Here is a 21738-nt window from a genome sequence, read left to right on the forward strand (position 1 = left end):
GATAGAAAGTTTGCCGACCTCATAACTGACTCACTGGTCCTGAGACCAGCAGCAACAGTAGATTTAATGAATTGGTGATTCCACAGGTGGTGCTTGTTATAGTAATCATTATGGTACTTAATGTTAGGACCTTAGAATGTAAGACTTAAAGCATGTAACCCTGTGGGGACTGTTATAGTAATTATTATAGTATCTAATGTTAGATATAGGAATACTGTGTGAGACCCAAGAATGCACCCTTGTAACCCAAGTAGTACTTGTAAACCATCTATCTGATGGGAACGCCCAAAGCCTGTACACACCCATAGATTAACAGACCCCGGGGGATCCACACGTGGCAGCCGCTGATAACACACACACCAACGAAGACCACGGCTACAGAGGGGTATATAACCAGACAGTCTGATCGACCCAGCAGCGCACAGCTCTCCTGTCGACAGAGCGTGGGGACCTGTGTGTGCTCACAGCTCGGTTCCCAACAGGAGACTCTGCCCAATTAACTGTTCATCACCGAAAGAGCCAGCAGCCAACGGGCCGTCTACCCCTTTGTATGTATCAGCCAGCGAGCATCGCCGGGTGGGTCCTTCCCAGTGTCTGAGACCCATCAGGAACTGGTAAATAAACCCCCCGTGTGGTTGCATCTAACCTGTTTGTCTGTGGGTAATTTCTCCGGCTCGGCTCAGATCGGTGAAAGTGTCTGACCAGAAAGTATTGGCACAAGCCTCGAGCGGATGGTCCAGACCCCCTGTGCATGTCCCACTAGGAGCAGCACCTGAAGCTATTTGGGGTACTTAGGCTTTACTTGGTGCACTTTCTTTCCCATGCTTGATAGAAAGTTTGCCGACCTCATAACGGACTCACTGGTCCTGAGAGCAGCAGCAACAGACCTTATGAGTTGGTGATTCCCCAGGTGGTGCTCTTTGATCCCCTTTTAACCAACAAGCCGCCACGGACGATTCTGATTCACATTAAAAGGAGCGAACCCTGGCTGGAGACGTTTACACCACTGGAAGCGCGGCTACGCTTTGCAAACTTCCGCGTGATCCACTGGCGGGCCGGGCTGGCGGCGGCGGCGGCGGCGTAGCCGGGCGGCACTAGGACCGCGGAGGCGCCGGCCTCGCAGCGGCCTTGGTTCCCCTTCGGGGCGGAGCCCAGCTGTTCCGGGAGCCCCGGGCCGTGCTGGACCCGCCCCTGGAGGCGGGCCGAGTTGACTTAAAAACTCCGGCACCCGGGAGGCCGGCTCGCCTCTCCTCTTAGCCTGGCTGGGCGTCGTGCTGGTCGGTAAGTGTGGGACCGCGTCGCTCGCTGTCCCTCGCTCACCTTCCCGGGTCGCCGGCCGGGCAGTGGGCCCCGGGAGCTCAGGTGACCGCGGGCAGGAGCGGGGCGCGCGCGCGTCCGCCGAGCGCTTTTGTTCCGAGGCCGTGACGGAGCCGCGCGGGCTGAGGGTGCTGCTGGGGCGGCTCCCGGTTGGGAGGTTCCCGCCGCCCGGGCCCGGCCGCCCGCCCGCCCGCTGACCTGCTCGCGGTGCCCGCGCGGCTGGGGCCAGGCCCGCCTCGCGGGAGCCCGAGGGCGCCGCCTCGCCGTTGGAGGCCGCCGGGAGCGCCCGCGAAGACGCGTTTGGTTCAACTGCAGGGAGGTTGCCTAGGTGGGGAGGTGTTAGAGCAGCTTCTGTTTTTAATTATTTCCTGTCGGCTGGGGTGAAAAAAAAAATCTTTGTTTTGCGCTTCGTATCTCTGGACCGTTCCCTCCCGCCCCGCCCCCATTATTAAGCGGTTCCTCTCGAAACAAACGACCCACTGGAACACGTAGTGGCCCGCGGACGCCCCGATGCCCGGGATGTTTTCGCTCCTCGCAGTCGTTGGCTCCTGGAGGCGCTTCCAAGTGCACAAATGCACACTGAGCTCGCTCGGGGGGTGTGGAGGGACGCGGGGTCCCTCGGCACCGGCCCGGAGGGTCCCGAGCTCCGCAGCCAGCTTTCGGGGAGTCGCTCCAGTGAGCATTTATTTGTAATACTTGCAGCGCCTGCCTGCACTGTAAAGAGAACAGGGGATGCTGCAGGAGCTTAGAGCGCATTTTTAAATATACTTCATTGATTTTTTTACAGAGAGGAAGGGAGAGGGATCCCGAGTGTTAGAAACATCGATGAGAGAGAAACATGGATCAGCTGCCTCCTGCACACTCTCTACCGGGGATGTGCCCTAAACCAAGGTACGTGCCCTTGACCTGAATCGAACCTGGGACCCTTCAGCCCACAGGCCGACGCTCTAGCCACTGAGCCAAACCGGTTAGGGCTAGAGTGCATTTTAATCGGTCGGGTTGCAGACCTTAATGTGTGCTGTAAATTTTAATTTTATTCAGTATTAACATGCACGAGTGTTTAGGTTTCAGTTACGTATGTATTTTTTCCCCCTTGTACTGTTGGATTCTTTTATTAATCTAATTAGAGAAAATGGTTAAGGTAAAGAACTTTTTTTTTAAGTTTCACTCTGAGGATATGTTTTTATTGATTTTGGAGAGAGTGAGACATCGATGTGTATGTAACATCCTTTGGTTGCCTCGCATACCCCAACCGGGAATGGAACCCGTCACCTCTGTCTGTGCCTTGACCAGGAATGAACCCCGAGCCTTTGGTGTAATGAGGTACACACCAACTAACTGAGCCACTCGGCCAAAGTACTTTTGCTTGGGAATGAAAGGACAGTAGTAGATCTGGAAGAAGGGTACATGAATTCTAACTTGAAAAGTGAGCGGCAATTTAGGCCAGACCTAGGTGTTTGTTGTGTGTGTGTGTGTGTGTGTGTGTGTTTAAAAAATGCATTTTTAGCCCTGGCCAGGTGGCTCAGTTTGTTGGAGTATCATCCCATACACAAGGTTTTGGGTTTGATCCCTGGTTGGGGCACATATGGGAGAAGAAAAAAAAATAAAACATGCATTTTTATTGATTTTTCAGAGGGAGGGAGAGGGAGAGGGAGAGAGATTCAAAAACACCAGTGGTGAGAATCAGTGATTGGTTGTACTGATCCTGGTTCATGGGTCTATGCTGAACCACTGAGCCACACCTGTGGGGCCTAACCTAGTATTTGTTTCTTTGCACACTTAAAAATTCAAGAAAATTAGTATGCTTTTCGTGCAACTTTAAGTAACAGCTTTGCACAGCAGTGTCATCAAGGGAGCAGATGGGCATGTATTTTTATTGTAAATTTAATATAAATAAAGGTGATATATAAATTTTATATTGAGTAATTACATAGTAGTTTCTTGCTGTCCCAGGATCAAAAAAGTAAACATTGTGGAGGGACACTGACATGTTTGGAGAGAAATGGGAACATATACAATGAAAGAGTAACATTGAAAGGTAAGTATTTTACTTCTAAGTAGCCTAATATATCTGCTGTGGAACACAATTATTAATTAAATGAATCTGCATTGGCTAAAAATTTAACTAGTACACAATGGATTTGATGACAAAACTTAGAAATAATGTGGTTAGCTTAGTATGGAGTGAGTTATTCATCTTTGCAAGATATGGAAGAGATTCTTTCTTTTTCCCAATATACTTCTATTGATTTCAGAGAGGAAGGGAGAGGGAGAAGGGAGATAGATAGAAACATCAATGATAAGCCTGCCTCCTCCACACCCCCTATTGGGGATCCAGCCTGCAACCCAGGCATGTGACTTGACCTCCTGGTTCATAGGTCCATGCCCAGCCTCTTCAAATTTTTATCTCTTCTTATTCATCTTCAAGATGACCAACATTTCATGTAATACTGCTTGGTGGTGATAAACTACTTTAGCTTTTTCTTGATTGTGAAGCTCCTTATCTGACATGAAATTCTAAGTGATAGCTTTCCTGGGTATAGTAATCTTGATTCTAGATCCTTGCTATTCATCACTGAATAGTTCTTGCCACTCCCGCCTGACCTGAAAGTTTTTGTTGAGAAATCAGCTGACAGTCAATTGTACATAACTAATTCCCTAGTAGGTAACTAAGCTCCCTTGCTGTTTTTTTTTTTTTTTTAAATACATATTTTTTTATTTCAAAGAGGAATGGAGCGGGAGAGAGATAGCACATCAATGATGATGAGAGAATCATTGATCGACTGCCTCCTGCATGCCCCCTCTTGGGAATTGAGCCTGCAACCCAGGTATGTGCCCTTGACCAGAATTGAACCTGTGACCCTTGAAATCCAAAGGCCGGTGCTCTATCCATTGATCCAATCCTGCCAGGTCTCCCTTGCTGTTTTTTTAAGATTCCTTCTTTGTATTAAACCTTTGGCATTTTAATTTTGATGTGCTGCTCTGTTTCTTATTTGGTTGCTTTTATTTATTATTTCTGGCACATGGTGTTGAAGACCTCACAGCTTTGGGTGAGCCATTCCGTGAGATACCAACCAATAAAGCCAAAGTGATCATCTCCTGGGCTTTCATCTTAAATAATTCAAGAGTGATGATTAAGCCCTGACCGGTTTGGCTCAGTGGATAGAGCATTGGCCTGCGGACTCAAGGGTCCCTGGTTCGATTCCGGTCAAGGGCACATCCCTAGTAGGAGGTGTGCAGGAGGCAGCTGATTGATGCTTCTCTCTCATCGATGTTTCTAACTATCTCTCTCCCTCTCTGTAAAAAATCAATAATATATATATATATATATACATACATATATATATATATATATATATATATATATATATATATATATATATATATAAAAGTGATTAAGACCACTGTGTTTGCAATTACACTGCTGAGCTTCAGATCTTGGCTCTATTACTTTTACTCTCAGTAAAAGTAACCTTGGGAAGATATTTAACTTCTTTGTCTCAGTTATCTGATCTGTAAAATGAGGATAACAGTAGTAACTACCTCTTGGATTGTTGTCATAATACACACGCACTTGGAACAGCTCCTGACATGGTAATTGCTTAATAAATTTTAGCTGTTGCCATGTTAGAGGAAATAACATTTTATGGCCTAAGACAATATACTAGATACTATACAAAATTCAGTTTGTTAATTTAAGCTCTACATGAACTTACCCGGCTCTGTATGAAGTTTTCACTATCGATGCTATTGTAGGTTCTGTTTTTATAAGGAAGTACCAGACACAACCCTAGTTTTTACCTGCAGGCCTTTTTGAAATCATTAATGCCTCCATTAAATTCTCCACCCAGGGCTAATTTGCTCCAAAACTGTACTTTTCTATATTTTCTATATTGCTTCCCTGAAGTGCTGGAAGCTCCCATATCCTTTATATTACGGTTTTGGACACAGTAGTAACATAAATATCTAGAGAATTGATCTTGCCTGTTTTAAAAGGCTTTTATAAACGTGAATTTGAAGACTTGTCTACCTAGGTTTTTTTTGCCACGTCCCTCATCCCCCACTGGAGGCATACTGTGTGAAAGAGACATAGAAAACATTCAATATGAGATAGAGACAATAATTTACCAACCTTGTTTATAGAAATGCAAGTTAAAATTTACTTTATGCTTGGCCTGTGTGGCTCAGTGGTTGAGTCATGCGTTTGGTTTCCGGTCAGGGCACATGTCCAGGTTGTTGGCTTGATCCACAGTGGGATGTGCAGGAGGCACCCTATCAAGAATTCTCATTGATGTTTCTATCCTCTCCCTCTTTCTTCCTCTCTCAGAAATCAATAAAAAACACATTACAAAAGTTTTAAAACATTTACTTTGTAATAAGCCTTGTAAAGAAAGACGAAATCATGTGGACCTTGAAGATTTCTAAATGCTTTGTTGTGAGGCAGCTATGTAGCTGTTTATTCTTAATATCCTAAGTGTCCTTGTAAATTGAAAAGCAAGTGAGACATTTGTTAATAGTTAATATTGATTGCAGATTTAATGAGAGTTACTATGGTTCTTAAATTACAAGACTTTATTTGTAAATAAAGTTTTTAACTTGTGATTAAAGTTGCAAACTGTTATAAGGAATGATGGTACTGTTAAATTTTAAGAGAGAAATCATAAATAGATTACTGGATTTTTTTTTAAGCCCCCAAAGAAATGTATTGGATCACATAATTTAAAGATATGTAACTTGACCTTCAGGTATGGCCTCATCCTGCATCTCTGAATTGAGCTTGGCTTCAGCATTGACTTTGTTCTCAGGTACAGTTCCCTTCAATGTGTGGCCCCAGTATCTCTAGGCATTTATCTGTCAATGAGTGTCCAAACAGAAAAATTTTATAAGTTTATTTGAGGCTAACTAAGGACATGCATGGAAGCAAGACCTCAACAGACTAAGAAAATGCTGTGGAGAATGTTAATTATGCAGTTGTTTTTATGCATTTGTAAGAAAAAAGGATTACATGAAATTAATTGGCTGTCCATTAGAGAGGCTGGAGAAAGCAAGGAGGGGATCACTGGATTAAAAATAAAATGGAGAGATACATACATTGCTGGGTACAGGATGTTAACATTTTACAATAAATAGGGATGATATATAGGTGATGAGATCTTGTGCTCCCTCCAGGTTAGTTCCCCTGGTAGGGGACTGGCAAAATTACTCTGGCATTTCAAAGGTGTTTTGCCCTAGGTGCACAAGAACAGTGGACAGTGCTTGCTTAAGGGGAAGATACATCTTTTACTGAGGAAGTCTTAGGCCTGGGGTAACTACCCACCATGGCCTGCCCAGTTAGAAATTTTTTATTTTATTTTTTAAATTTATCTTTTTTTTTTTTTAATATGTTTTATTGATTTTTTACAGAGAGGAAGGGAGAGAGATAGTTAGAAACATCGATGAGAGAGAAACATCTATCAGCTGCCTCCTGCACATCTCCTACTGGGGATGTGCCCGCAACCCAGGTACATGCCCTTGACCGGAATCGAACCTGGGACCTTTCAGTCCGCAGGCCGACACTCTATCCACTGAGCCAAACCGGTTAGGGCAAGAATTTGTATATTCTGAATTCTAGTTTCTTACTGGTGACCATAAATGTGAAGTTTTTGTTTGGTTTCTATTTCATTGATTAATGTCTCTTCTATGTCAGTACCACATGGTCTTATTTACTGTAGTTTTGTATTATTAAAATTAAGCCAAATAAATTTGAAGATCTGATTGCCTTTGTTGAACGATCCCATCTAGTAAATACAGAGGTACTGCAGAAGTAGTAGAAATTTAATATAGTATTACATGTCAACATAATTGATAAATTAAATAAAAATAGGTGGAAATGGAAGGATTTTATAGGAAACTGGTTGGGGCAAGAAAAATTTTTTTGAAAAAAATCTTTATTGACAGTAATACATAAGTCCCCCTCTTTTTCCCACTTACCCCTCTAGGCTCTCCCCCCCGCCCCCCCCAATCAGGCCTTCATCTTGGGGCATGAAATTATTAACAAAAGAAGGAAGGATTGTTTCAGACAAGGTCACCTACCTGACTTGGGTATTTTCAGACAGATTATCTCACTAATTTGTAATTATTTCCCCCAGAGGCTGAAACTGCAATGAGGACTTGATTTGCTGTCTTGGGGGCAAGTGGCTTAACATTAGCCTTTTGATTCTTTTTGACAATACTAATCAGTTTTTAAGTTGAAGTATGAGTCCTCCAATTTTATTTTTCAAATTGAATGTTAGGATCAGGTTTTTAATTTCTTCAAAGAAATCTGGGATTTGGGTAAGGATTGCATAATTTAGAGAGTACTGCTACCTTAAGAGTATTAAATCCTCCAATCTATGAATGTGGATTTTTCTCTCCAGTTATTAGCTCTTTGATTTCTTTTAGTAAAGTTTTATAATATTCAGAGTATAAAGTTTTTACTTTAAGTTTGTTTGAAAGTTTTTATTTTTAAATTCTCCCCTGAGGATATTTTTTGCCCCCCATTGATTTCTAGAGAGAGTAGAAGAGGAGGGAGAGGGAAGAGACGAGAGACAGACATTGTAAGAAAGATACAGATTTGTTGTCTCCCACATATGACAGGTCGGGCGAGGATCTAGCCTGGGGAACCTGCACCTGAGGTATGTGCCCTTGACTGGGAATTGAACCCTAGACCCTTGGGTCCACAGTCTGAAGCTCCAACCATGGAGCCATACCAGTCAGGGGAAAAGTTTTTTATTTTTTAATTTAAATCTTTAAAGAAAAGAAAAAAGTAGTATAAACAAGAAAGTAGCACAAAAATACAGAGGTGCATAAAAGACTGGTGATTGCTGCTGAGAAACTAAAGCCAGAGGATGTGGATTTGGGGAACACACACTCATTCACAAAGAGAGTGGCCTGAAGGGCAAAGGACCGGGCTCTTTAGAACTGGGGCTACACCCCAAACACCAATGTGAGGGGAAGCTATGATGAACTCCAGCTGCTTCTCCCAAGAGAGTCTGTCCAATGAGAGTGAGCCTGGAATAAGTGCATTAATACGATAAGTGACTGGAGAGCACCCAAAGTCTTCGCATCTCTCCAGACCTCTCTGAGGCCTAGTTCACTCACAGCCTGGCCTCCCTTCACTGTGCAGTTATTGCTGCTTAATTGCCCTGGCCTGGAATCCTGATTTCCTCCATTATGTTGTCACCATTCTATTGCCAACTCAAGGATGCCAGTGCCTTTTGGCCCCATTTGTGGTACTCTCTCTCAGGACCCACTCTAGTTTGGCTGAAAAAACAAAACGAAACCCCTCAGCTCTGTTCGACTCCTGATCAGTCGAGTTCTCCCTGTTTTCCTAAATGAATATCTCAGAGCTCTTCATTTCCTTTTCTGATTGATACTCTTCAGTTCATCCAGTTCCTTCATTTGGGATTTGGCAGTTGTCTCAGAACTTGTCAAGCAGGACACCTACGTCCACCTGCAAGAGATTGTTCCTCTTCTGGAGGCGTTGAATCTCCCTCTGGTCCACACTTCCACTAATCCCAGTCTTTGCTACCCAGTGGCCATTTCCACACTTCAGGCTTTCTCCCGTCAGGTTCATAGTGGGGCTTCCATAGTCGAGGCCCATCTCCACCTCACTTGTTTGTCTATGCAGGTTGGGGAGAGAGGCAGATTTCCGAGGGGGAGTCTTCTTTGGACTGGACGTATTCCAAAAGAGAGGCATCTTTGGCCAGAATGCTTACAGCTTGGTGGTGGATGGGACAGTAGTGGGGACCAAGATGTTGAGGACGTTTTAAGCTTTGCTGTCATGCCATCCAAGACACAGTGGAAGGTGCCCTGGCATTGTTTCTGCTGACCCGTCGCAGGAGCCGTGTTTCAGGTTTTTTAAAAATTAATGTTACCGTAAATGGAATGTTTTCTAGATACATTTGGCTTTTGTATATTGAGCTTGTATTAGACAACCTGGACAAGCTAATTTTATTAGTTTTATTAGTTTTTTTTATTGGATTCCTAAACAGTTTTCTTAAAATGCAAGATGTCTTCTACAAGGAGAGATAGTTTTCCTTTTTTGTTTCTTGTCTGGATGTCTTTTGCTTTTCCTTTTCCATCTAACTGCCCTGGTACAGTATTGATACTAGAACCGGTGAGTGGGAATACTTTCCTGGTCTTCTCTCAAGGAATTGAAGAATGAAGCAAGGACTAGAGGAGTTCAGGCTAGGCAGGAGTTTATTGCAGGCAAACACAAGCTCGCCACTTGGGAAGAGGACCCAGATGGATTGCCATTAAAGCATTCTGCACTTTCCACTTATCCTACCTAATAAAAGTAATATGCAAATTGTCTTTGCGATAAAGATGGTGGTGCCCACAACCAATAAGGAGGTAATATGCAAATTGACGTGATGAGGCGGAAGGCGGCTCTGGCTTGAGCCATGGCAGAAAGGCGCCTCCAGGCCCAAGTGAAGGTGGTGCCGGCAGCCCGGGGAAGGAAGGCCTATTCTTGCATGAATCTTTGTGCGTTGGGCCTCTAGTATCTGATAAAGGCCCTTTGTGTGGCTCTCTGATTGGTTTCTGGCCTTTTTGCAACATTTCATTTTGCACTTGCAAGAAAAAAATCCTTGTCACAAAACATTCAGTTTTCCTGATGTTTTTCTGGAAAACGTTTTGTGGTTTCAGCTCCAGCTGTCACGTCCATGCCTCCTCTTTCCACCCCTAATTCTTTCTTGCCTAATCCTGTTTCAAACTCCTCTATGAATAGAAGTGGCAAGAGCAGACATCATTGTCTTGTTCCTTTCTTATAGGGAAAGCATTCAGTCTTTCATCATCAATTATGAAAGCTGTGATTTTGTAGATAACTCATCAAGTTGAGGTGTCTCCTACCATGTTGCTGTCCCTAGATTTCCTTCTATGTCTACTTTCTGTGTTTTTATCATCAAAGGTGTTGGATTTTAAGATGCATTAAATGTCACTCACATTAGATGTTGACTTCACTTGCTGTACTGATCATGTGTGTGTGTTTTCCTTGGTTAGTGTAGCAAAAAAAGGTTTACCAATTTAATTGATTTTTTTCAAAGACCTAACTTGTGGTTTTGAACCTTTTCGCTATTTTTGTGTTATTTTGGTGAAACTTTATGACATAATATAGACCCAATAGGAAAAAAATATGCACAGGCAAATTCCAGAGATCAGGTGTCTGCTTCTGGCTTCTTCCTGCATAAGAATTACATGGGCATACTCTTTCTGCAGCTGTAAACTGCAGGGGCACATGGACTCAAGAAGAAAACTCTTCAGGATCCTAAAAAACATTCGTTTATGTAGGTTACAACAATAGTTACTACATTAGAAACGAAACTGAGGAAATTTTAAAGTACAATAAAACCTTACATGTTTATATAAATCTTTTCCAAAACTAATAGTGAAAAGAGTAGCACTGTCTTGCATTTTTGCAAATCTCTTTAATGCCACATGTAATTTTGGTTAAAATAGTTGAAAGGTGTTTATTGAGTGATAGAAAATCCTCTCAGGTAGGTGATTGTTACATTATGGTCCTAAAGATTCACTGTCATGCTATCTTATCAGCATTCACCTTTTTTTTTTTTCTACATGACCATGTAATTGGACAAAGTGTGTTGTGGCTAGGGTGACTTAGAGCATGGGATCAGTTAGTTTCACAATTGAGTGATTGCCATCCTTTCTCACCCAGCAAATCTTGCATAGCTCCCAAGTTTGCTAGGGAAGGAAGACAATAGATCCGGGAGAGGGGAGGGTGAGAGGCTCAACCATTAATCTAATTTCCCCAAGGTTGTCACCATCCTCAACATAACTGCTGGCCAATGGGAGATCTTAACCCAAGGACACTTACAAACTTTCAGCAGAGGCTGACTTTGGGAGTGAATGTCCTTGGGAGTTGTGTCCTTGGGCAAAGCCCTGAATACCTCATCCTATTAGTCATGGATTTCCTGTGGTTCCTGATTAAGGGAAAGCAGAACACTCTTGTATGTATTAACTAGGCGATAATTATGGCTCTGCATTTAACTGATTGCTGGATCTGTCATCCCTTAATTGATCCTGCTGACAAGAAAGTATATTCTGTCCTACAGGTCTCTTCTGGTACTTGAGGTCCCCTTGCATCATTAATCTCAACGTTCAGTTTTATGAAGTCTGAATATTAACCCATCCCAATAAAATGCCTGTATTGTGGTTCTTGCTACCCCCTCAACAGAACCTGGACAACTAGAATGTGACGGGGTAACTAACAGGGAGTAACAGGTTTCTCTTCAGTGGCATTTCAGCCTGTTTTATGGGAATTGATCACTTTTATGGAAAGAATTTTTCTATGTCAGGAGGCACAAAATTAGCTCACTCATTTTAATAGGTGATACTTAACATTCCTAATACAGTTTGTATCCTAACAGAGTACTGCATCTTATATAGCTTATACTTGGCTGCTAAACACAAATCTGTTACTTGGAGTTGTCAGATTTTTAGAGGTTTGAGACCACCAATCCTCTAATGCAGCGGTTCTCAACCTGTGGGTTGCGACCCCTTTGGGGTTGAACGACCCCTTCACAGGGGTCACTTAAGACCATCGGGAAAACACATATAATTACATATTGTTTTTGTGATTAATCACTATACTTTAATTATGTTCAATTTGTAACAATGAAAATACATTCTGCATATCAGATATTTATATTACGACTCATAACAGCAGCAAAATTACAGTTATGAAGTAGCAACGAAAATAATTTTATGGTTGGGGGTCACCACAACATGAGGAACTGTATTAAAGGGTTGAGGCATTAGAAAGGTTGAGAACCGCTGCTCTAATGGATCGAGTTTTTTGAGTTGGGTACCTAAAGTGAGTTATTAGGCAGAACTCCAAGGAAGGTTAACTGACTCCTTCACGTGTACTCTCTTATCTTTAATTCCCACTTCAGGAAATAACACATCTAGAAAAGGTGGGAAACTTACAATTGACCCTTGAACAACATGGGTTTAAACTGAAGATCCATTTATACATGGATTTACTTTTCAACAAATAAAGTAGTATAACTTTGTTGTAAGAATACAGTATATCATACATATGACATACAAAGTATGTTATTATTAAGGCTTTCAGTCAACAGTACACTAGTTAAGGTTTTGGAGTCAAAAGTTATACTTGGATTTTCAGTTTTAGGGGGTGGAGGTGGGATGGGGCAGGAGGGAGTCAGTGCCTCTAACCCCTGTGTTGTTCAAGGGTTATCTAAAGTGAAAACTTTGGTACAGAATGGTAGTTGAATTGCTTTGCTAGCCAGTGATGATGGGATATAGTAATTTCGAATATCCCATGCTATACCTGGATTATAGGTATAATCAGGAAAAAGAGAGCAATTTACTTCCCACTCCTGTTTTTTATGTGGCTCTCACTGGTGAACCAGCATGGTATCTGGGACATACTTAGGTAGCAGGGAGTCTGGTTGTGGGCTGACCTCCAAAAAAGGCCTGGTCTTCCTGCTCAGAGTCGCAGTCTAGTCACTCAGCCTGGTGTTGCCTAAGAGAAAATACGAAATTAGAGTATTTGATTGAGTGGCCTGAGATTCTGAAGAGAGCATTTAGCTGGATAGATGAAAGATTGGAGAATAGAGGTGTAGGCGAACCGCTTCACCACGGTGCTCTGATGACTTTGGCCTTCCCATGTGCCACACAGTTCATCTCAGTCTGACCCACACTTTGGCAGGGCACCCTGCAAGTCCTCCCAGAACAAATGTTGATACGCAGCCTTATGAGGAGAAATAGCCACAGTGTTGTTTCTTGTGTGCCTGCCTACTTTCAGTTGAGCACAGGATTTTACCACCCTTGCCCTGGGGGGTGTAGCTGCAAGGCTATACAATGACTACAGGTGGCTCCTCCAAAGCCTGTGTTCTCATGGACCTCAGTATGACCTTCTAGGACTGGGAACACCACTACTGGTTTTGTTGTTTCAGTAAGTAAGAAATTGCATGTGAATCCCTTTGGTCTTTCTCCTTTCTATGTGGCAATATGGAGAATCACCAGCTTTACAGCTGTGATAGTAGGACTTCTAGCCCTGCTGAGCATGGTGCTACTGCTTAGGGAAGACTGCTTAACTTCATTTGTTGTGACAATTAAATGTGATAATGTATTTAGAGCATTCAGGAAAGTTCTTGGCATAAAGTAAGTTCTCAAATGTTAGCTATTAGTATTAATGAAGTTGTTTTATAAATAATAGTGTTGTATTATACATATTGTAAAATTTAGAATACTCTAGTCTTCAAAGCCTATTTCAAGGACTGGTAACCTAACTTCTCTGATGATTGAGGATACAGAAACTCAGAGCTACAACAGGTTCAATAAATCATAATACTTTTGGAATTCCTGAAAAGTGGCTCTTACACTTAGAATGTTGGTGTTAGTGAATTGTTTTTAATAGAGGTTTTTTTTTTATTTTAAATATATTTTATTGATTTTTCACAGAGAGGAAGGGAGAGAGCTAGAGAGCTAGAAACATCGATGAGAGAGAAGCATCGATCAGCTGCCTCCTGCACATCTCCCATTGGGGATGTGCCCGCAACCCAGGTACATGCCCTTGACCGGAATCGAACCTGGGACCCTTCAGTCCGCAGGCCGACGCACTATCCACTGAGCCAAACCGGTTTCCGCTTAAATTTATTTAATGATTTTTAAAATCATTTGATGAAAGTGCAGATTACTTTAAAAGTTGTTTTTATTTATGCCTTTAAAGATGTTAAGCATTTAAAACTTGATTTGTTATATTTGTGGTTTTTAACAAAGTGAAAAGACTGTCACTGGTGTGGGATGGAGAGGTGAGGAATGTGGGGCTCAGTGAGGCTATTTGCCCCCCCCCCCCCCTTTGGGTACCAGGACCAACCATCACCAGCTGCCCACGTACCAAAAAATTATGCTTCTGAAATCTCTTGATGTTGATTCCACACATAGAGTAATTAGGCTGCTCTATGTGTGTCACTCACGACAGAAGACCTTTTTGTTGTGCTTTTTAGAATACTGGGAACCCTAGAGTCTGTGTATACCCACACACTTACATGTGTGAATGAACCAATGTAGTCGAAACAGTTGATACTGGGAATAATAGAAAAGGAAATAGGATTTTAAGTGTAGATATTTGATAGGAGGAAGGTTAGCTCCACCATTGTAAGTGCATATTACAAGGATGCATTTTTTTTTTTTTTTTGGCTAAGCCAGTTCTGAGGTCCATCCTTTTCGATCAGCACAACTGTCTGGTGGCCCGATTTATTGCCGAATGGCCGGCCACCTCTTCCCGCCCTTACCCTGGTATTAGCCACAATCCAATCCCCTCTCCGGCCTTCCTTCCTTTACTGGCTTGTCCCCCCGAGATGGTGGGGTCCCTGCCTAGAGTTTGGGCAGCCAAGCATCTCACAAAGAACTCAGGGTGAGGGCCAGAGCAAGTGATCCCTTGCCCTCTGTGCCGGGGGCTCCTGGTTGGGGCTGGTGGTGGGAGTAGGGAGAGGGGGCAGGGATGCAAGCACCATGATGCTAACAATAAGCATTTATTGGGCAACTGTGGAGAGCTGAGCATGGAGCTGAGTGCTAGCCATGCATGAGGCCACAATCCTCAGTCCCTGGAGGAGGAAAGCTAGCCAGCTCCATTTTACAGAAGGAAACAATGCACAGGCAGGCAGGCCAACCCCCAGAAGGCCCACAGGGAGGGAGTACATCGACGCAGGTGCGTCTGGGCGCAGGTGCCCGAGGCTTCCCCTCTCCTGTATCCACCCCCAGGGCCTGTGCACCTGCCCCGGGCCTCCACGAACCTGAAGGGGGTTCATTAGGTTTCCGATTGCTTCGGGCTATGAGTCTAAGGGAGCAACCTGGCTCGTTATAACGGGACATCAGAAATGGCTTGGGACCCGCTCTAATGGGGTCCCTGCTTCGTCCGGGTGGTCTGCGCCCGCTCCCTGAGCAAGGGGCTCCTTGGTGGGGCTGGAGTACGACGGGGATCCCGCTGTGCACCAGGAGGTAGCAGTGCGCTCCGGGAGGGGCGAATTCCTGATCTCCCATTACGCCAGGAAAGGGAAACCGAGGCCCGGAGAGTGAAGTAGACTTGACTAAGGTCATTCTGGGGAACCGCCCCTTCCCGAACCCCCCCCCCCCCCCCCCCCCCCCCCCGCCACACACACACGCCCTATCCCACCCCAGGAATCTCTGCCCTGCCGCACCCTTCCCCACTCCATCCTTCCAAGGCTGTCGGGCTCGCCCCCTCCTCACCACACACCTTGGCCAGGCACCGACACCTCCTTCCCAGCATTCTTCAAGGATGCATTTTTTATACCTGATGGTAGAGGCAACTTGCTGATAGGAGTTAGAAGCAGGATTAGGCAGACAGGGTAATGGGTAGAAGAAGAAGGAAGTGTGGACACGACAGTTGGAGCTAGCTGAAACCACAAAATGTTTTGTGGAAATATAGGATGTCATGAGACAAAGATGTTTTACTTGCAAGAGCAAAATAAAACGTTACAAAACACAGGAAGGAAGAGAGAAGGAGGAGGAGCAGCGCAAGATAGATTTTGAAATTGTTCTAGGCTGGGAACCAATCAGCGGCATAGACAAAGACCAGCTTTTAGCAGATAGAAGGGGGAAGAGCAGAATGCTTTAATGGCAACCTAAATTTGGGTCCCTTCACTGAGTGAGGGGTCGGGGAATGCCCTGTGTTGGCTTGCAATAAAATTTTGCCTTGCTTGAACACCTCTGGTCCATGGCTTCATTTTTCAATTCTGTGAGATGTGGCCCCAGGAAGAATTCCTACTTGCGGGTTCTGCTGTTATCATTGACTGATGTTCTGAGTAAGGGAAGCATCTGTGTAGTTTGGAATGTATGGTACTAGGGAGGAGAGGAAAGGTCTTAGTAAAATTATTTTATTTTTTAAATATATATTTTTATTGATTTTAGAGAGGGAGGGAGAGGGAGATAGAAACATCAATGATGAGAGAGAATCGTTGATTGGCTGCCTCCTGCACATTTCCTACTGGGGATTGAGCCCACAACTAGGCATGTTCCCTTGACTGGAATTGAACCTGGGACCTTGTGTCCACAGGCCAACACTACTCATTCAGCCAAACCAATTAGAGCCAATGTTAAGTTTGATCTTTATGTTTATGAAGTAAAATTGGTCTGCTGGCTTAAGTGATTTCTTTTTTGTTTTCTCCAGAAAACGGGCTGCTCCTTTGTAGAGGATATTCATATGTTCAGTCATAGCTGGAGTTTTTCAGGTGAGTGCCACTGTTTAACAGGTAAGGGTTTGATCAGGAATGCAGGCAAGGGGGAGATTTTCATGCCAAGTGATTTCTTTTTCCAAGAGAAATTAAAACAATAGACTGGAAATCTGTCTCTGGTAAAGTCCATTTTTTGCATTTCCATGTAAAAGGTATAAGACCAAGTACATTGTATTTATTCAAAAGTAGAGACTGTAATAAAAAACTCAGAAAACAGAACCACTTCCCTCTAATTTCAGGGATGCTTTTGCAGGCCTTCAGTGTCTTTTGTGTCCCCAAGGAGAGACGAGGGCTAAAATATGCCAAATTACTCAGGTCGTTTCTCTTCATACCCATATGTTCTATATTAGTCTGCTAGGGCTACTCTAACAAAATAACCATAGCCTGGATGGCTCACAGTTCTAGAACCTTGATGCATAAAATCAGGTGTTTGGTTTCACCTGAGGTCTCTCTCCTTGGCTTGCAGATAGCCACCTTCTCTTTTTGACCTCATGTCATCTTTCCTTTATGTGCATACACCTAGTGTTTTCTCTTATAAGGACACTGGTCCTGTTGGGTTAGGGACTTAACCCTAATGGTCTCATTTAACACTAATTACCATCCTAAAGGCCCTATCTCCAAATGCAGTCACAATGGGGTTTAGGCCTTCAGTCATGAATCTTGTAGGACACACAATTCAATTCATTACAGACTACCCCCAAGTTCAGAGATGGGAGAATTTATTAGGTATCAATAACTTTTAGAAGTGTTGCTTTTAATTTTGAATTACACTTCTACCTGAGTAATTTGGCATATTTTAGCCCTTCTCTCTCCTTTGAGGACACAAAAGACACTGAAGGCCTGCAAAAGCATCCCTGAAATTAGAGGGAAGGTGTTGTTTTCTGAGTTTTTTATTGCAGTCTCTACTTTTGAATACAATGTACTTAGTCTTATACCTTTCACATGGAAATGCAAAAACTAGACTTTACCAGAGATAGATTTCCAGTTATCTTATTAAGGACCTTTACTAGGAGAAAACATGTAAGGAATACATAGATTTTTCTCCTTATATCTTTTGCATACCTTGAATTTCATTTTTCTTGAATTTAGTGAAAAAACTACAACCCATTCTATCTGATCTTGTCTGAATTCACATCTATACAAATAAAAATTTGCTTTGTTATTCTTGTTTTTTGAGCTCTGGATGGGTGGGCCAGGCCTAACTCTTTGGGGCTCCTGTACTGTGAGAGGGCACAGGCCAGCAGGGGCGGGAGGGGGCAGACAGACAGACAGACAGACACACACACACACACACACACACACACACACACACACACACCCCTCCAGTGCATGAATTTTGTGTACCGGGCCTCTAGTTTATAGATAAATTGTGAGATAATTACTCTCCTTATTTGTCTTCAAATATTTGAATATGGCTTGTTCTTACACTTACATCTTTGTTATTTTTGTCAGATCTGCAAAATATGTTTAGTGTGCCCTGGGTATTGTAGTAATTAGTTTGTACACCATGATATGAAAACGGTTAAGTTCATTGGTCTAGAACAGTGGTTCTCAACCTTCCTAATGCCGCATCCCTTTAATACAGTTCCTCATGTTGTGGTGACCCCCAATTTCATTGTTACAAATTGAACATAATTAAAGCATAGTGATTAATCACAAAAACAATATGTAATTATATATGTGTTTTCCGAAGGTCTTAGGCGAGCCCTGTGAAAAGGTGGTTCGACACCCAAAGGGGTTACGACCCACAGGTTGAGAACCGCTGGTCTAGAAGGTATATACAATTGGATTTTCAATATAACTTCTATGAGTATAGTCAGGTTTATTGTTCTCAGCTTTTGCTTCCAGGCTTTCTGGTCCAATAATGGGATGATAGTGACATCTTTGTCTTACTGTCTAAAATTTTGAGGCTGCCATTTATCAAAATGTAATAAATTTTTATTGTTGGTTTGATATAATTGTTCTTTCAATGAATGGATATTGAATATTATCAAGTTCTTACCATCTATTAAAGTGATCATGATTTTTAAAAATTGTAATGTAATTACTTTGTAGGTTAATATTCAAATGGCAAATTTTGTGTGCCTAAAACCCGATTTAATCATGATGTGTTATTCTTTCATATGTTACTCCATATAGTTTAGCTAACATTTTGCTTAGGATTTTTACATTTGTCTTTTTGATGGAGATTGGCTTGTTAATTTTCCTTTTCAGCTTTTGGTATGCCAGAGTTATTAAATGAGCTGTAAATTATCCCCTCATTTTTCCTTTAGAAGAGGTTATATTGGATTAATGATTCTATAAATGATTGTTAGAATGTTCCAGTAAAGACATATGGGCCTAACATTTTCTTTTTGTGAAAAGATGTTAAAAGAGATGGTATTATGTTAGTCCTGCTGAGGTGTGTTTTTAAAGGAATGTCATCTTTTCACCTAATTATGAATGTATTGGAATATAGTTACTTATAGTAAACTAGAGGCCCGGTGCACAAAAATTTTGAATTCCCACGGAGGGGGAGGGGGGTGTCCCCCTCAGCCCAACCTGTGCCCTCTCCCAGTCTGGGACCTCTCAGGAAATGACCACCTGCTTGCTTAGGCCTTTTCCCCGGGGGGTGGGGTGGGGGGGATTTGGCCGAAGCTGGCAATCAGACATCCCTCTGGCAGCCCGGGAGCCCTCGGGGGATGTCCACTTGCCAGGGGGGAGCAGACCTAAGCTGCAGTCCGACATCCTTAGCATCCTTGCTGAGGAGACAGAAGAGGTTCCCACCACCACTGCTGTACTGTCAGCCATCAGCCTGGCTTGTGGCTGAGCAGAGCTCCCCCATGTGGGAGCGCGCTGACCACCAGAGGGCAGCTCCTTCATTGAGCGTCTGCCCCCTAGTGTTCAGTGTGTGTCATAGTGACCAGTCATTCCCAGTCTTTCTGCTGTTAGGGTCAGTTTGCATATTCCCCTTTTACTATATAGGATAGAGACCTGGTGAACAGGTGGGGGCCGTCTGGTTTGCCCTGAAGGGTGTCGCGGATCAGGGTGGGGTCCTGCTTGGGTGCCTGGCCAGCCTGGGTGAGGGGCTGATGACTATTTTCAGGCTGGCCACACCCCTTTTAGGGTGGGGATCCCCACTGGGGTGCCTGGCCAGTCTGGGTGAGGGGCTGAGGGCCGTTTTTACGCTGGCTGGCGACTGAACCTCTCATCCTCTCCTTTTTTATCTTTTTTTAAATTTTTATTCTGGGATTTATTTACCTTCTATAATTGAAACTTTGTTGCTGTCACTGCTCTGAGGCCACGGCCTGCTGAAAGCAGGTATCTGGGGTTTGTTTAGCTTCTATAATGGAAACTTAGTTGCTTTCAGAGCTCAGAGCCAGGTCGCGGCTGGCGGGGAAGCTTGGCTTCCTCCTGCTCAATTCAGCTGTGTGGTTGCCAGCCGCCATCTTTGTTGGCAGTTAATTTGCATATCACCCTGATTAGCTAATGGGAAGCGTAGCGAAGGTATGGTTAATTACCATGTTTGTCTATTATTAGATAGGATATTTATAATTTTAATGTATGGTTTAGTGATAGCCTTATTCTCTAATATTGTGTTGTCTTTTTTTCATGGTCAATGTTGTCAGAACTGAAGCTTTTAATGATTTTGGGTTGTTTTTTTTTAAGAATCTGCTTGAGTTTGTTGAATCTCTGGATTTTTGTTCGTTTTTTTGTTTATTTTACTGTATTTCATTTCTATGGTTCTATTTATTATTCTCAGTTCTTTTGATGTGCCAGTTATTTCCCACTTTCTTTGTTCTAGTCTGTTTAATTCTATAAATGCTATAAATTATCTTCTGTTCTTTTTAAAAAACAGTCTTTATTTTTGGAAGTATTACTTAGCGTTCCCCATTAACTTCTTCCAGCCCTTTCCCCTCACCCCTCTCCATTGGCATGATAGGAGACTATTATGGACTAAATTGTGTTCCCACACTCCCAGCCCTAACATCCAATGCGATTGTATTTGACTTGGGCCTTTTAGGGATGTAATTAAATTTAAATGAGGTCATAAGAGTAGGTCCTTAATCCAAAAGGACTGGTATCATTGTAAGTAGAATAAGAGATGCCAGATTCATTCTCTCCCTTCAAGTGTATCAAGCTTTCTTTATTTCTCAATTATTTTGCAATTTATAGTTACCTTTGCTCCATAATTCCTTGGTCATTTCCAGTGAATTTAATCTGAATCATTTTTAATCCTTTGAAATTTGAGATTTATTTGTTGCATAACCATATGATCAATATTGATAAAATTTATGTGCACCTCGAAAAAATGTATATTCTGAAGTTGTTGGATATACTATTAATAAGGTTGTTTAGTTTTATTTTACCTGTCTTTCCTATTATGTAGTTTGGTTATGATGGAGCCATTTCAATATGAGGTACACCTGTATTTGGTCGATAGAGGACTGGTTAAATGGTGGTGCAACCATAAGGTAGAATCTTATCCAGACAATGAGGTAGATATGTTAGTGAAATGATAAGATATCCTAGGTGTACAGTAATGAAAATCAGGCAAATTGTGGAAAGTTTGGTAGGATTCCGTTTGTTTAAAAAATGAGTCTTCATTTATATATTAGTTTTTATTTTTTTAATATGTTTTTATTGATTTTTCTAGAGAGGGGAAGGGAGAAAAAGGGGGAAGAGGGAGAAACATCAAGGGGTTGCCTTCCATCTGCACCCTTCATTAAACAAGTTGTGAACATTCCACAAGCATCAAACCTGAAACCTGAGTATGTGTGCCATGACAATCAACTCAGGCATACCAGCAAGGGCTGTGTATTAGTGGTTTTTTAGTGTATCAAAATTTTCTGAAAGACGAGGTGTTACAGCTGATAATTCCCTTATGGTGCATAGAAAGTAGTGATAGATAGTAACATTCTTTGTCTTTTTAAAATAGTGAATATGAATACTTAGAATAAAGGGATACTTAATAAAAATAAAATCAGAAAGTAATCACCACTTAAATGTAGGATGAATTCCTGTTAAATATCATGTCAATAATATTTCTATTTCCCATGTTTATTGTTGCATCCTCCTTTTCTATTTCTCTTTCGGAAATTAAAATGAGGATTGGTGTAATCTGAATTTTCAGGAATTACGATAGATATAGTCAACATTGGTGTTCAGGTAAACTAATTTT

The 21738-nt window shown here is 42.5% G+C and overlaps 1 protein-coding gene, 1 non-coding gene and 1 pseudogene across 15 annotated transcripts in view; 1 reads left to right on the top strand and 2 right to left on the bottom strand.

The window, feature by feature from the left end:
• Positions 1-436: 436 nt before the first annotated feature.
• Positions 437-21738, top strand: part of RESF1 (retroelement silencing factor 1) — a 30336-nt gene continuing 9034 nt past the window's right edge. For 5 of the 14 annotated variants that reach the window (XM_059682499.1, XM_059682507.1, XM_059682509.1 and 2 more), the window contains exons 1-4: positions 459-614; positions 3271-3355; positions 6063-6122; positions 16514-16574. Coding sequence is in view for 1 of the 14 variants with exons in the window: in XM_059682512.1 (XP_059538495.1) it covers positions 6065-6122 (58 nt within the window). In the remaining 13 variants the exon portion in view is untranslated. The other 9 variants (XM_059682511.1, XM_059682505.1, XM_059682500.1 and 6 more) reach the window with 8 other exon arrangements.
• Positions 8689-9034, bottom strand: LOC132227430 (protein chibby homolog 1-like; annotated as a pseudogene).
• On the bottom strand, positions 14183-14316 carry LOC132229033 (U11 spliceosomal RNA). Its single transcript, XR_009451609.1, has one exon. It is a non-coding gene; the product is annotated as a U11 spliceosomal RNA (small nuclear RNA).

Source organism: Myotis daubentonii, chromosome 2 (assembly GCF_963259705.1).
Source record: "Myotis daubentonii chromosome 2, mMyoDau2.1, whole genome shotgun sequence".
Taxonomy (NCBI): Eukaryota; Metazoa; Chordata; class Mammalia; order Chiroptera; family Vespertilionidae; genus Myotis; species Myotis daubentonii.